This window comes from Thunnus maccoyii, chromosome 24 (assembly GCF_910596095.1).
Source record: "Thunnus maccoyii chromosome 24, fThuMac1.1, whole genome shotgun sequence".
Classification (NCBI taxonomy): Eukaryota; Metazoa; Chordata; class Actinopteri; order Scombriformes; family Scombridae; genus Thunnus; species Thunnus maccoyii.
The window spans coordinates 2,929,333-2,946,217 of record NC_056556.1 but is presented as its reverse complement, the minus strand read 5'-3'; the positions used below and the strand labels follow the sequence as shown (position 1 = coordinate 2,946,217).

Sequence of the window (16,885 nt, the reverse complement as noted above, 5' to 3'; positions counted from 1 at the left end):
GCCGTACACTTCCAGCAAATTTAGTCCAAGTTCATGAATGTTTAATGTTCCAAGTCAGGCTTTATTAGTCAGCATTAGTTTGTTTGTTTTATCCTACTTGGAGCTCCAGGTGGGTGGATATTACGGAAATTCAGATAAAGAAAGATAAAATTTGGGAACCAAAGAAAAGTAAACAGAAGCAATTTAGAAAATACTTTCGGGTGAGTAATCTCATTTGTAGGTCATTATTTCACTGTTGTTAAACTCCACCCACCCAGTCCGTCAAAGAGGTTAAAACAAACATTCAAATGCCGTCTGACTCAGATCTAAAACATTAGAGCCTTAAAGTTAAAATCTGTTTTACTGGCTGACATAAGATCAAACACTTTTATAAAACATGTACAGATTGTTTAGGAAGTGGCTCAGTTTGAACGTTATGTGAACAAGTATATATAAAAAATAAATTTAGATTTATTACAGCTTTTCCAAACATTGTTCCCAGAAATATATCCAGATGTACAGAAATAAAGCTAAATGTATGGATTATTGTAAAACAAAGGTAAGTGTAAAATATGTATACAACTCTATATGTTAACATACTTTAAGTAAAAACTTATCTATCTCCTTTTAGGCTGTGAGACACTTTTATAATCTTAATCTAGGTTTGATGTTTTTCCAGTGTTGCCTGTGGAATTAACCAAAATTATTTCTGGCCAGGAGATGGTGCTGTGACTGTTTTTGTTAAAGACAGAGGCTGCCATCTGCTGAGGAAGCAGTCTGAACATGTGCAGTACCAGAATGATGCACATGGTGTCAGACCAGAACAAGACATCACTGTTGACCAGCTGACACACGCACACATACACCAAAGGACAGACTCAGGGAAGCTCCTGCATGGTGATGTTACTGCAGGCGACTGTAATGTCTGTGCTCCTCAGTAGTGAGTTTATACTGATCTTTAGTGCACTTCTTCTTATACCAACTGAAATATAAAGACCAAAAGTGTATCTGTGGTGCTTCACTACATTTAAAACATGGACTGAAATGTTGTGTAACTGCAGCAACTTGTTGAACTCATCTGTGATGTTAATGATAAAGCTGCAGTTTTAATGAAGTTGCAAAACTGAAGCTGAAAATGTTGCAGTGATGCATGATAATTACTTTGTTCTTGTGTTTCTAGTACTCATCTGACTGCTTTCTAGGGCTAACTGGTAGAAGTGGAATGACTAAATGTTTTTAAAATAATTATTAAATTATATTTTAAATAGGCTACTGTAATAGAGACATACAAATATACCTTGACTATGTGAGGACTTTGTAAGCAATCCACAAAAGAAGTAGTAAAGTAGTAACTAGAGGTACATGCCCAATAAGTAAACAGTAATAATATTAAAAAAGGAGCACAAGTAACTGCATTACTTATAGAGACAGAATAAAGAGGAAAAATTAGAAATATAGGAGAAAGAAAATAAGTAAATACAGGAAGAAAGAACTGGGATACAATAAAAGCAAAATATATAGGCAAATATATCTACCCCCTACCCCAAACCATTCCCAAACTGGATGGATTTAATAATTATAAATAATCAGAATAGCCACATTGTGCTCTGAAATCTGCATGTTTGACATGATTGAGAGGCATGTACACTACATCATAACCCAATAAAACGTAATCATAATAGTAATTTATTGATGTTTTCAATAAAAAAAAGTTTATATTAATAGCCTGCTATTCAACTTTTCAGGATTTTTTCATCTTAATTTTACTTTATTTTATCTCTGGCCATCATTGTACTTTACTGCATTTTATACTATAGCTACATTTTGCTACTACAGTGGTATGACCATAATATTATTGTTGTAGTTAATAAAGATTGTAATAGTATATGTCATATACTTTTGCTATACTGTCCCTTTCAAAACTGTAATATTTGATATATTTTAGTTGTTGTGTATCTCAGCTAAACTGTTATAAGTAAGGAAACGGTGCTTTAAAACATTATAAGAGTGAGTCATAATCGTTAAACTGTTCACTATCTGTTGTGAAGTGATGGAGATAAATGATCAATAACACGACCCACACCCGGTCAAAACAGCTCTGATGATTGACAGCTCTCCTGACCAATCAGATGCAGAGCTCTGTGATCATCGTCCAATCAAAACTCGTGCGGCGTGAACGGTTGGTTGTAGCCCCGCTGAGGAAAATTCCTGTTGTTGAGTCACCGGGAAAAAAAACCGTTACTCGACCGAGAGCCGACACTCTCCTCAGGAACAGAGTTGTTCAGTTTACCGTTCAGATACTCTTACCGACAGGATTGAAATGTTACATTTTCGGTCAACGGTAGCGCTCAAGGAGTTATTTCAAACCCAGCTGAAGCGTCCGTTGACGGGTAGAGTCGGTGTTAAAGCGGCGCCTGCTGCCACCGCCTCCGGCTTCAGCTTCAGCTTCAGCACCGGCTGTTCTGATGGGAGGTCCCCGGGCAGAGGGAGAGCATTTACCGGGCAGCACCTCACCAAGAAGCACGGCGTGAGAGGCTTCTGCTCCAAGGGTGACGGCCACAATGAAGTCTCTAAGGACTCCTCAGCGGAGAAGTGAGTAACGTTAACACCGAACTCCATCGAAAAAAACCAACAGTTTAATCTAACGACGATAGGTGATGGTTCGTCATTTAAGTTACTTTTTTACTGATATAATCCACATTTATCAACAAAATAGGCGCCGAATTAAATAATGGCTCCTAACCTTACTTTATATTAAAAATATAATTTATCTTTCTTGACGTACACTTACAAAAAGCTCTATTTTAAATTGTGTATTTTTAGTAGGGAGTTCGGCTAGGGCGTTGTTAAGTAGCTAGCTCAGCGGTTGTTTAGTTGGATTGACGCAGTAGCTTGACAGCCAGCTAATAACGGCGACTGTGTGGGTTTTCCAGCAAACTAGGCTTTTAATGGAAGTAGTAGAAGGGGACTAAAACCTAAAGAGACCGGTGGCACCACACTCAGTGCGGGAGTGACCGGCGAACAGCTGCGTGCGTACCGGTAGTTTAGTTAACGTTAGCAACTGAATACCGAGATCAATTATCGGACAAGTATGCAAGCGCAGACCAGTCTAAAAGCTTTTAAAACAGGTGAATCCTAATTAACAGCGTCATTAAACTTGCACTGCAGAAAAACTGGAGTTTGGAAATCAGTGGTGGAAAGTAATATTTTGAAGTACTTGAGTATTTCCATTTGACCCACTACACTGATTTAACAGCTTTAGTTACTTTCCAGTTGATTTGACACAATGGATAATATAACAAGCGTTTAAAATACACACATGTACTTTTACTGTCGTAGGATTTTCATGCAGGACTTTTTTTTTTACATTGCTGTATTGGTGCTTTTACTTAAGGCTCTGAGTGCTGCTTCCACCACTGTTGGAAATAAGCACTTCAGAGTCAAAGCGTGACATTTTATTTCATGTCATGCAAGTGGAAGCATGTCGTGTGAAGCCAGCTGGATATTATGACCACCAGAAGCAGCAGCTTTCAACCACAGGCCCAGCATGTTAAACCCACTGAGGCATCAACCTGTGACCGGTTTCTCTTCGCCTTTTGAAAATGATCATATAACCACAGTAGATGAAGGTTTTGTCCATTAAATTTAACGCTGATCAGCTTCACTAAAGCGACACACCAAGCCTCAACTCAATGTCTAATGAAGGTCAGTCGTGATGGCATCCAGGGATAAAACTAACATTTATTTTATTAGTCATTTAATTTGTTGATTGATTAATCGTTTACTCCATATCATGTAATGAAGCCTCAACTACTAAATCAATCAACTAGTTTCAACTCTAATGTCCTTTGGGTGACTGTTTTAAAGACATGTCTCACAATAATGATGCAAAAAGTAGAAAGAATTATGAACATACGAGTGTCCACTGACGGAGATATTGCATCGTCATTATCAGTGATTATTTGCTGTGTTAGACGAACAGATAAGGTTGTAATTGAATGTTCCTGACAGAGATGATTGTTTAACAGCGGAAATTAGCAAACGCTGATAGAAAAGCAAGGATGAGAGTCATCCTGCTGATTTAATGTAGGTTAAAAGCATTTAAAGATCACCACAGGTTGATATGGCCACTTAAAACCCATTTACATCAATGAAAACAACATTGTTAGATTATTATTATTTTTAATTTAGGGAATGTTTTATCATGATTTAACAGGAAACTGCTGCGTCATGTACAGTTGAAGGTGACAGTGACATATCCCAGAGCAACGTACGCGCCTGTACTTACAAACCCCAAAACTGTCTTGTAGCTGCATTGCATCATAGCCTGCAGGTGTTAAAAAAAAAAAAGGCTTTTGAGGTTTTTTCACTGTATCTTTGTTGAACACTGGGCTCGAAAATGGCATCTCCACTGAGAGGCCCTCGCTCTTTGATTTTGAAGAGACTTGACATTTACCTGATATTTACCAACGTTGTTTTTGATTGATTTTAAACTCTCAGTGTTTTGCTAGCAAAGCTCAGGATATTTGCTTTTATAATTCTTTAATTACAGATATGAGTTCATGTTACAACAGTTTTTAACAATCATAGGAATAATTAGTTGATTGTTTTCTCTATAACGTCAAGAAAAAATCAAATACTAACCACAGTACTGAAGCCTAAAGGGACGTCTTCACATTTCTGACAAAATGACTCCAAACAATTAATCGATTATTAAAATAGTTATCAACTACTTGATGCAGCTCCAAAGTATTCCATTTATTTAGATAAAAAAAACAGATTAGAGAAATTAACTCTGACTATCTGTGGAGCTATAATATTCAAATATTTGGTATTTTTACTCACTTAAGTTGAGCAGAGAATAAATATCAGACAGTGAACTACATTAACAAGTTAATTGTTACCTAGTAGTTATAATTAGTGAACACATCGATCTTCTCGGGTGAGTCAGCGAGGTGTTGGATTATACCAAACACTAGAGGACTTTGAAAAGACTTAAGTCTGACACCCGCTCACATCAAAAGACGATGTGTCATAAGTCACTGAGTTTTTAGTCACAGACCATCAGATCTTGCAAAGACTGGGGATCTTACAGGGTCACTATTTGCAAGACTACAACTAGATTCCTTTTGAGATTATTTCCCATCCTGCTCCTGGTGAAAATTTACAAGACGTTTTCCAGGATGTGTGAGGAAAACGAGGTATTTTTACAACATTAAAACAGCTACACAGTTTATACAGCTCCACAGAAACCACCTTCAACCATTAACTATCTGTACACGGCATTCAGCTGCTGGATGTTGCAGTATTTCTGTTTTTAAACCCTGCAAACTGCATGAAACAGCAGCAGCCTGGATGATTATACAAAGGCAGATAGTCAGATCGGTTTAACGCCTCCAACTGGACTGAAATCACGTGTGAAAAGGCAGTAAATACACTGCAGACACACAGCAGCTGAGGAAGAGGAAAGAGGAAGTGATATTATACAGAGAATTATTAGCTTTTTCTGGATGAATAAATGTTAATATGATTTATAAAAAGGGAAGCTAAAGGCCGAAGAGAATGCTGAGCAAGCACATTGTGTTTAATTTGGAAAGTAGTTTCAAACCACACACACACAAAGGACAACTGTTTACTGCTGTTAGAAACTGAGTACAGTTAGCAGATAATTAGCCTGATCAGCTACCATCACTAACCAACACAAACACACATTATTAACCCATTAATCAAACCAATAACTGACACCAGCCAACGTCAAATAAACTTATCATATGTTAGCAGTCTGCTAACGTATGATAAGCAGTCTGATCTGTAGCAGTGAGCAGTTTGCATTAAACTGAAGCTCCTGTCGCTCTGCGGGGAAAATATTACAAACTCCCTTTAAGAAATATGACACGTTAACATGCGTCTGCAAAAACACATAACTCTAGAAACACAAGATAAAAGGTGTCAAATGTCGACAGTCCTCTTGTCAATTCAGCATCAATATAATTCATAAAGATAAACCATATTTCCGTAAAAACTTTACATTTTGTCGTCTCAACTCACCACCAGCCTCCACTGGTCAGCTGAGCTGTTTTAGTGGGAGGAGACAGTGGGAATGAGAGGAGGACCGTTCCAAAACTCAAGATTTCTCACTAAAATACTCACTGGTTGGTGGATCAGATACAAGCTGAATTAAACACTGACTCATAACGCTGTTAATTCACCGTCTATCATGTGTGTGTTACGTATGTGAGGAGCTCTTTCAGCCGTTACCTTAGTAACTACCCGGTTTGCTGCTTCCTGTTTGCTGCTGGAGATGTTTGATTTTATAGGAACATCAAGACAAGCAAGAGACTGAGTTTTATGACCACCTCACAGATGGCTGATTGCAAAACGTTTTGTTCTCCTTTGTGATTTTTATCCTTTTTACCGTGGCAGCCCGACACGGCAAAATGTTACCTTCCCTCAACCGTAGAACTTCTGTATTCCTACGCATGCCGCATACTGTATTACGCCGCAGCAGCACTGTCAACCCAAACAGCTGATCTGCAGCGTAATACAGTGCAATGCGTAAGAATACATAAGGTACTCTTGTCTGCTTCTCCAAACTGCGATCGTGCCGACCCAAATCCACTGCAGGCATCACACAGACTACGGATAACTACGTCATATAACCCCACTTCTAAAAATACAAACCATCCCTTTAACTGCGAGGTATTACAGATTATAATTACAGGCATAAAAGCTGGTTGGTGTGTGGTTGCATCTGTATGCCAGCAGCGTCCGGTCTGATGTGTCTTTTATTTAAATGAGATGTAAATCTGCCTCTGCTGCTTTCCCTCTGCAAACACTGGGTTGTTGACCGAGGCCTCTGCATGCTGCTGAACGCCTGCTTCATCTTCCTCAACCTAGAATGAAAGCTTGAGCTAGATTTCTGACATTCATCTTATATAATAAGTAGATTATTGTCGTTATTTAGTGATATTCCAGTGTTAAGTTGAGCTGTTACAGTACAGAGAAGCAGACAGTAAGTAAGAGATCCAGTCAGTATTTGCAGGGCAGGAGTTGCCAGTTTTCCATTGCATTAAATAAAAGTAACAGGTCTTAAAAAATAAGTGCAAATAAAGATATTAATGTCTCCCAGATATGTCGTGTATGAATATGAATTCAGTTTTTGCCCTGTTGCGCAGAAAACGAAGGCCATGTGTTTGTTTATTTGTTCATTTTAACATTCAAAGCAGCTGTGACACCAGCCGCCACACTGGCCTGTATTCTCCCTTCAGAGAGTTTCCATGGTAATAAAACGCCTCATTGCCCCCGAAGGCCGAAGTTGCCCCATTTGATTCCATTCACGGACAATTTGCTTAAGCTGTCGGACATGTGTAGGCAGTCATGGAGCTCAGCTGACTGGCTGTCACCGAACATCTTGTTTCCCCCTGAAGGCCAATTTCAGTTTTCAGTGAAGACTCAGCTTGTTCTGTTAAATATCCACAAATCATCATCAGTCAACACTCGACCTCTCTGAGGCTCATATGTAGAATGAATCACAGTGAGTAAGCAGCTCTACTGTTGAGGAACATGTTGACTTTTCATTATGAGTTACTGGAAGGCAGCTTATCAAATCCATGAGAGAGGTCACGGAAAGTTTTTAACATGAAGAAACCCTGCTTATCAATCAATCAATCGTATTTATCAAGCAACAATGCCGAACCTTTTCTGCTTCCAGCTTCTCTAATTGAAGAAGATTACTGTAAATTGAATATATTTAGGTTTTGGACCATTGGTCTGGCAAAACAAATGTTTTTTTGAGCTCTGGGAACTTGTGATGGGCATTTGTCTCATGCTGAAACGATTAATTGATTAGTTAATTGACTATTTTGATAGTATGTAATCATACTAAGTCATTTATTAAGTAAAAATATCAAATATTCTCTGATTATAGATTGTCAGATGTGAGAATTTGCAACTTTTTCTCAGTTTTAGTTGATAATAAAGTGAATATCTTTGAGTTTTGGACTGTTGGTTGGACAAAACAAGACATTTGATTAAGTTTATTGATCCCACACAAGGAAAGTGTCACAGCAAAAGTACAAGAACAGATGTATAGATGACAAGGAACTTTAAAAACTATATCATATCATTACTATTAACATCTACTATACAATTGAAGCATGGAAAACAACTCAATAAAAGGTACAATATACTATATCCACCAACATACTGTAAATACTAACTATAAAGTGTTTATAAATTTAGCCGAATAAAGTGGTGAGAAAAAAAATACTACAAAACAACAATTATCATGGACTCAAGGATATTATGAGGGGAATTTTTCACTAGATTATGAGATTTTATAGACTAAAGTATGAACTGAATAATAAAAATAATCAGATCAATCCATTTATGGCAGCGCTAATGTTTGTGACTCACTCGTTGCACCATGCTGACACTCCTACCAGGCCATGGTGCCAGACATAAAGAGTAATCAGGGTTCAGAGTTAGTAAATCAGGCCAGTATGACGAGAATAAATGAGCTTTTTATAATAACGGAGGCTGAGTGTGAAGTCCCGGCGGCCCAGACGGCGTTCAGCCTCGACTCCAGTCTGGTTTATAAGGGGTCCTGAGGCTGTGCTCCAGCTAATAAGGGGTTAAAAATGTTTGTAATGCAGTAGAGCTCATCCCGCCTACATCATTTTTCCATGGTTTTTGCACCAAAGCATGCAGTTCCTGGCGTGCTGCCCAGCGGTTGTCAGGGCCTCCGGGAGCAGATGAGTCACTCTCACAGATTGATTTTGTGCAGCGCCGCCTCTCAACGCTCCTGCTTTAATGTCTGCCTCCACCCCGAACCAGTTTGTCATGACATCTGTGAGGCAGGGAAACCAGCACCATCGATTGGGTCGAAACAAACACAGCGGCTACTACAGACGACTCTATCCAGACACAGACCTCCACATGTCAATACGAGCGTCTCTGACAGCAACCAAAAGTGTGTCAGATAAACAAAACCAAGCTGGACTACAAGTTAATTTGACATCTTTGTTTTACAGTATTTTAATTTGAATTCCTCGTACTGTATGTTTGATTAAAAGTGAATCAAAAACTGGAGATTTGAAGCTAAAACTGCAAAAAAAATCCTATCTGGCTGTTTGCCATGACACACTTTCTTACCCCGATTCACCCGAGAAGCCATCATGCTGTTAGTTCAGCTGAAGCATCCAACTGTTCGATCCATACTGACTCCGACCTCCGTATCGACCCTCAGCGTCCCCAGAACCAGCTGACCTCCCAGTAGCAGCTACACCGGGGTGATGACAAGACAACTACCAGCTCCGGACACGTTTTCAGGATTCTGTTTGGGCTATTAAATGTCAAAAAAATGTTGATTATTGTTTCACAAAAGCCCAAGATTCAACCCAAAGATATTCAGTTTCCTGAGAAGGATAAAGAAACCAAGAAATATTTAAATTTAAGAAGTTGGAACCAGATAATTTTGGCATTTTTTCTTAAGAAAATGACTCAAAACGATGAATCAGTTATCAAAAATAGTCGTCAATTAATTTTCTGTTGAGTGACTAATTGATTAATAGACTAATCGTTGCAGCTCTGCTCAAAAATACCTTCAAAACTACTGAACTACTCAGAAAACACAATAGTTTTCAAGTAGAGAATAACAGAAGATCACAGCTGATTTTACATTAATTGTTGTAGAGAATCAGTCAAAAAATATTATTTTGATGAGATTCAGGTTAGTAAAATGACTCCTTTGAAGCTCCAATTCAGCATTCTGAAGTAGAGACATCTATTCTTTCAGCTCGCTCTCTGTTTTTCAACCTGGTTCGTAGAGATTTGAGGATTATCATCTTAATAACAAACACCTCTTCCTCCTCCTTGACGAAGAAACAGCAGGCCGGGACAGTTTTGGACAAACGTTCTTTGAGTTCTTTTCGGCTTCTAAACAAACAGTGTGTGTGTCGGATTTCAGCTGACCTTTTAAAAAACACACAGAGAGGGAGGGAGGGAGGGATAGAAATAGCAGGCCAGAGGGAGAGCGCTAATGAGGACAGCTGAGGTAGATTAATAAGACGATCCCGGCTGGTCCAGATGTTCCAGCGTCCACCTTTTAACCTGCTGGTGATGCTGCTCCCTCAGCTCAAACCTCACACACAGGCCTCGTTAACAAAACAGCCTCCTACTTCAGTGTTATATATTTATTTCCTTTAAAGTGTCACGGTTTTATTTAATTGGAATAAATTAAGATGAGATGTGTGAAATGAATCAAGGACGCTTCCTTTATGTTTGTTTCTGTATGAAGTTTGTTTTCTTTGTTTTTTATGTTGTCGCAGCATCTCTGAATGATAATTAAAACCAAGGTTGAGGTTTATTTTTAGACACAGGCCGACTTAACGCAGAGCTGCTTCTTATTTCTGAGGTTTTACTGTTTGATAATCTTTCATTACTGCTGATACTGTGTGAAAAGTGCATATTATGACTCTTTGATTAATCTAATAATGTGATTTTTATCAGGTTTTTGGACTCTCCTATGTTTTCCATTCATTCATTTCTGTTGTTTTTTGTCGTCCTGACAGCAGCTGTGAAGTATCCCACTGTTCAAACTTGTGTTTATATTTAAACTTTACTGAATAATCTGAGTATTTATTTTGTTTTTATCTCGATAGTATTGTCTTGTTGTGTAAATGTCATTGTCACTGTAACTAATTCAGTATTCCCTCTTCACACTCTCTCCCTGTTGTTGATCTGCTTGCTTTGCATTTGTAAGTATGTTTCTATTTTTTATTTTAGTTTTAGTGGTTCTTTTTTTTTTTTTTTTTTTAAATCTGTTTTCCAGTAGAAGTAGAGGTTTTCTGCGGAAAGCCGACATCCGCTTTTCAGTCCTCCCTTACCTTGAAATGACCCCACTTCCTCCCAGCGGCTGCGCTTGACTCCCTCTCTCCTCCACCTCACCTTGTCCATCCCTCCATCCCTCCTTCCCTCCCTCCCTCCATCCTTCCCTCCTCACACACACTCTGTGATGTGTATTCCTTCCTCACCAGCAGGCATCAACCTTCATTAATGAGATGGACCCACCAACAAACTATGAGCAACAACATGCTAATCCAGATTTGCATGTGAATTATTTTTAACTCAGTATTAGTTCTGTGTTCCACACGCGTGTCGACGAGTCAGAAATTCTGACTTCAACCAAGTAAAAAGCAAGTCAGAATAATATATTCATGACTTAAAACTATCAAAATAACATGTAGTTTCAGTTGTAAAGTTATATCTATAATAGATTTATACATTTGATATACTGTTCATTGGCTGTTGCAAGTTTCCGCTTTGAATTTCTGACTTCCGACTGTGTGGAACTGTTAATTAAATAATAACAATAATGACGTCTACATGTAAACAGACTCTTTCCTCTGTTGTTTACTGCAGCAGTGCAGCTCGGCTAAAATTTTCACTCCTCTGTTTGTTTTAATGATTGTAGTGTAAGTCGGATGGTTTAAAACACATTATTTTTATATATTTCCTAAAGGTTAAGTCTGCAATATTCTATATTCTTCTCGCTGTCATGACAAAGCCCATGAAAAGACCAAAACCAACCATGAATTGATCTGTTTTCTGAGCATCAGAGCTCAGCCTGATGTATCTTATTCCTCTGTGCTGCAGAGCTCAATTTTTACACAACATGTCCGCTGTTGTTTTGTTGTTGTTTTTTTTAACTAAATCCTGCTACCGGAAATATTCAGTAGAGCACCAAATGTGAATTAATCTGCCACTAAAAATAGTCCCCAACAAATCCGTGATTTCCTCCTGAGTAACGTTTGTTTAAAACTACATTCAGATGCCAGCTGTTAGAGAAATGACTGAGCCTTTATATATGATAAAACTATATATTTCTGAGCTGTTTGTAAAGATTAATGTGTTGTGATGGAACCAGTTGGCCTGGAAACAGGTTATGGAAGTACTGAGAGGCAGAATAACTTGTGACGGTCTTTTCATGGGATTTGTTGACAGTAAGAAACATGTAGAATATAGAAAAAGCTCCTCTTGCTAAACATGAGAAAGGAAAAACTGCCGTCAGCTGACTGGTGTTTTTCATTGTAGCGTATCTCATTTAGAGCACTAAAATATCTCAAATGACCCTTTTTAAAACATGTCCTTCATTTGATGATTTCTTTGAAGACCCACATATCCGTTAATTGGCTTTTCTAATAGCAAAACTGGCTCATTTATCATTTGCAGAGTTCACTGCTGCTGAATAAATCCAGAGGAAATCCTGTTATTACCGAGTCTGAAATTACAAACTGGTAGATTTCTGCTCTCATGTTTCCAAGGGTCCCAAAAATTCAGCTTTACCGTATATCTTGACTGGCTGCTGAGAGGATCCACCTGCCAACTAAAGCTTTACCCTCAGAATCCTCTCCTAGCACGCTGGCCGGTGCCCCCATGATGCATTGCAGGGACATCGTGAGCCTTGGCACTCAGAGCTTTGCACAAATCCAATTTGGTGTTGGTATGAATCATAGCAGAGAGCCTGCTGTGAGAGCCGGTCGCCCCCGTCTACCTCCTGACACGCTACTAACTTTCCTCCCAGAGACGACTTGGTGTGGAAATGCTGCTCAGAGTATCAGCCAGGTCACGTTACTAGATTATAAAAGTCAGCAGACATTGTAAAGATGAAGATTATTTAATCATCTGCAGGGGGAAGAAAGGTTATTGCAGCAGCACAAAGACATTCAGTGGTTCAGGAAATTTAAATACATAGAAAAGTGTGGTTGAAATTTATTAGTTTAACATGTTTATATTCTCTAAACTAATATATATATAAAAAAAAGCCTAAACTCAACAATATGCAGCCTTAACGCTTGTTAAATTCACAAACTTACTGCTTTGTTTTTGCTGTTTTAGCATTACTTTTCTTAATGCTACAAGCTAAAATAGCTAGTTATCAAATACAGCAAATTACAAATCATAAGCAGAAAGTATCAATAGCAAATCCTCAGACATTAAATGATGTATGCAGTTGATTTGCAAGTGTCACTGCATTTGTAATTAAACTGCACATGGAGCCAAATCCAATTAGAGTTAAACAATAAAATATTAAAATCTAATTGGCTGACATGAATGTTTGTGGAGCATCCACATCTTCTTCTGCTCACTCAGCTCTGGAGGAAATTAATTAGACCTCCTGTGATGTTGTAATCTTGTGGCTCGAGGTGTAATTGCAGGGGGTTTTTTTTAACCGCCACAGTAGAGACCGCGCTGTCATTCAGTGGGAGGCTGGTGGTCGTTTTCTAACCTTCTTCCAACCGCTGAACAACATTCAACAGTGACTACCCAGGGCCATGTCATGCCTCCACGTCACCGCGGCAACAGATACAGCCCAGTCATCACAAATCACAGATTGTGCTTTTATTGGGCTGAATCGCACTGACATTGCAACCTCACACACACACGCACAGAGCGAACCAAGGTGCCTTTAAGGCAGCGTCGTTTGTTGTTGCTGCTGCTTTCCTTTCACATTGTCCCCTGATTTTAATCAAACAAAAAACATGAAATAGAAATAAATGCTACATTTACAAAGATAAATGACTCAGGAAGTTTCATTCTGGGTTTAAAGGGTTTTAGCTTCAGTTTTCTTAGTAAATCTATACCGTGAATTCTTTAGTTAGCTTACACGCTAATCAGCTTGTTAAGCACATTCCTGGCTGGTATTCTAGCAGGGCAGACAATTAACAGTTTACTTTACAGTGGCCTTATGACAGCGTATTAATTAACCTGTGAAAAAGCAGACTAGTACTTGACTGAAAAGCTTTCTAAGTCGTGACGTACTGTTTAGACCTTTTCCACAGGTTAACACACTGAAGTAAGGCCAGTGTAAGGTAGTGTTTTCCAGTGCAGTATTACAGTTGCTTCTCCTTGCAGTCAAAAAAGCTTTTTCTCCTCCCTCCGCTGCAGTAAAACCCCTCCATGTTTCCACCACAACACGCCTCACTGTGGAGTTATTTTTCTCACTCTGTGTTCTGTGTGTGTGTTTTTTATTTGTCTTTCCTGCAGGAGAAGGAAGGCAGGCATCCTGCCCAGCCTGGAGGACCTGCTCTTCTACACCATCGCAGAGGGCCAAGAAAAAATCCCTGCACACAAATTCACCACAGTGAGTCTCTGAGAACAAGAAAGAAAATGACGTCGGATTCATGTTTGAAGATTGAATGACTTACACAGTTTGACAGTAGAAAGAGAAACAGCATCCTGAACGCATTAGAGAGAGAAACCAGCACAGAGCTAACACAAGTAGCTGTTTGATTTATTAGATATTTTTTCCACAGTCTGGTGGAATATTGAAACCATCAACCACTTTAAACATTTTCATATAGACAGAAGACAACAGTTTCAGCCAGTTTACTGAGTGTTTGGAAGATTGGTAAATTTTACTTTCCTCCACAGCTGCTTATACTCTCCCTGATTGTCTCCTGACATCCTGTTTTCTCTGTCATTAGTACCAAATTATGTCGTTCTTTCCAGGAAACTTCTTGGAAAATTGAAAAGAGTTACTGAAAAGTCTAAATGCTGTTTCTAAGCCTCTTCTATGCTGCCAGGAATAAAACTCTAATGGAGAAATGCTCATTTATCTAAAAGTAGCCAAATTTAAATATACTAGAATGAGCCCAAAGATATGTTTTTAACTGCAAGATGTAAGAGCCCCAAAACTTGCTAAAACTGAGTTTAATATCACACTTTCAAGCAGGGACAATACCAACAACAGATACAGACAGATGTCTCAGGTAAAGTATACAATCAAGCTCCGAACAGTCCATCATTATACCTCAGTAAACAGGTGCGGCTGGCCTCTGTTATCTCTAAAAGAGCAGTTAGACCCTAACACAAGATCATAGAATATCACCAAAATATGAGTAGTATCAGAATAAGTATAACATTTTGTATTTTTCCATTACACACCCAAATTCCCAGACAAATATGTAGGACATGACCTCAGTATCCTCAGTGGTAGCTACAGCCTTGATTTATACATGTTTGCTTCATATGAAGTTACATGTGTTTAGAAAATGATGTTGATCTTGTAGTTCTCAGGGCAGAAAAGACATTTTAATTAATTCATTTAAATGAACTCATCCAGTCATCTCACACATCCTCACTTGTTGCTGAAGTCTTTATTTGCAGGGTTAACTGGCAGGTGTAATCAGGGATAAATGATACTGTACACCAACCAAATTGTTTAGATAAAAACAAGAAATTAAGGTCATTAAAAGCAGTAAACACCCTGCAGTGAACTAGTGATTTGAACTGGAAAATAACAAAGGAACATAGAAAAAAAAAACAGGAGTGAGATTATATGAAAGGAAAAAGGTGCTTTTAGGATTTATAGCAGGTAAACAAATGTGAGTGATGCAGGTAATTTAACAGCAGGTTGCTTCTGTGTGGCTCTCTCCCCGGTTGAATTATGATCAGGGTGACTCCTCTCGTTAAGCTCTTCAGGAGCTTCGGTTTACAGCTCGTCGCTTTATTGATTCGTTGTCCAGCTGTCTTAATCATGCCGCTCCTTCTCCTCCTCTGTCTACAGGCTCTGAAAGCCACGGGGCTTCGCACAGGAGACCCCCGGCTGAAAGAATGTATGGAGATGCTGAAGGTGACGGTGAAAACGACCTCCGACGGAGCGCTGGACCGACACCTCTTCAAGAAGTATGTTTCTTATTAGACCGACTGACTTCTTTTGCAGAATATTACCTCAGAAATGGCACACGTTTTTATATTTTTCTATTCCCAAATTTTATTTATAAATACTGGAAAAAGGCCACACTGGAAATCCAGGAGTTTTCTGAATGAATGTCTATAAATATAATGAAAGATCCAGATGTGCAGCTTCATATAAATGCCAGAGAAGAGAGAAGATTGCTCTAAAATCTGCAGTTGTTTAGTAGTTTTTATTTGCAAGATACACTGCTTTCAAGAAACAAGAAGACAGGAGCTTCCAGATTAAAACACAAGAAAGACAGTTGTTGTTTATTGTGACTTTAAAATATTTGGCATGTTGTAGCGTTTAAGCTCCAAATTACAGACAACAAGGTATTATTTAGGATTTATATAGAAAATGTGTCAGAAACTAAAGGTTTGGTTCCAAAATGTGCATCATTTAAACATCTGTTAAAGATTATTGTTTTAAAATAGACATATGGAGTCTGTAGTATAACTGCTTTAAGAGATTTTAAGATATTTCTGCCTTATGTGAGAGTAACAGGAGATGAAAGAAGAGATGTTTACAGCTCCCAGAATGACCTTTCACCAGTCGACATAAAAGGTCAAATCAGCTGTGAGCATGTGGGAAATAATTAGTCGTTAAAAACACAGTCTGTTGTGGCAAAGAAGCACTTTTGAATCGGACATATGACATTAAGTAACTTACAAATGTGCTAGTTTGCCAAAACACCACATAATTTGTCATTTATTATTTATAATACAGACGGGAAAAACAAAAGCTGGTAAATATGAAATGTCACTATGAAGTGAAATGTAACTTTTTATGAATCTAAGACAAGTACAGCGAGTTTTCAACATATTTATATAGTAATCAAGACCATTTTTGTTGCCTTAGAACCACAACTGAAGGAACAAAACAAGGATGGGTGTGGAAAACAATAACATTAACCCGCCTGCCTCAGTAGCGCTGCTGCTGTTTGACCCCAGAGGAAACGTTTGTGACAGAACTGGGTGACAGCTTGGGAAACGGTGGCGTGGTGAGTCGGGGCATATGACGGCTCACCGGGGAGCTGAAGCCTCAACGAAACAGACCCCAGCACGGCCGCTCCTGGCTTGGATCCATCACATCCTCTCCCTGGGCTTATTTATAGAGCTCAGCCTCACAGAGGGAAGCACGTGAGCGGGCGGTAGAGTGTAGCGTAGC

The 16,885-nt window shown here is 38.7% G+C and overlaps 1 protein-coding gene across 4 annotated transcripts in view; it reads left to right on the top strand.

The window, feature by feature from the left end:
- The first annotated feature begins 2,162 nt into the window (after positions 1-2,162).
- The window catches only part of LOC121891840 (glutaminase kidney isoform, mitochondrial), a 38,170-nt gene continuing 23,447 nt past the window's right edge, over positions 2,163-16,885 (top strand). For 2 of the 4 annotated variants that reach the window (XR_006094187.1, XM_042404465.1), the window contains exons 1-3: positions 2,163-2,571; positions 14,026-14,122; positions 15,548-15,666. Coding sequence is in view for 3 of the 4 variants with exons in the window: in XM_042404465.1 (XP_042260399.1) it covers positions 2,300-2,571; positions 14,026-14,122; positions 15,548-15,666 (488 nt within the window). In the remaining variant the exon portion in view is untranslated. Of the gene's footprint in view, positions 2,572-9,998; positions 10,737-14,025; positions 14,123-15,547; positions 15,667-16,885 lie in introns of those variants that run through there. The other 2 variants (XM_042404466.1, XM_042404467.1) reach the window with 2 other exon arrangements.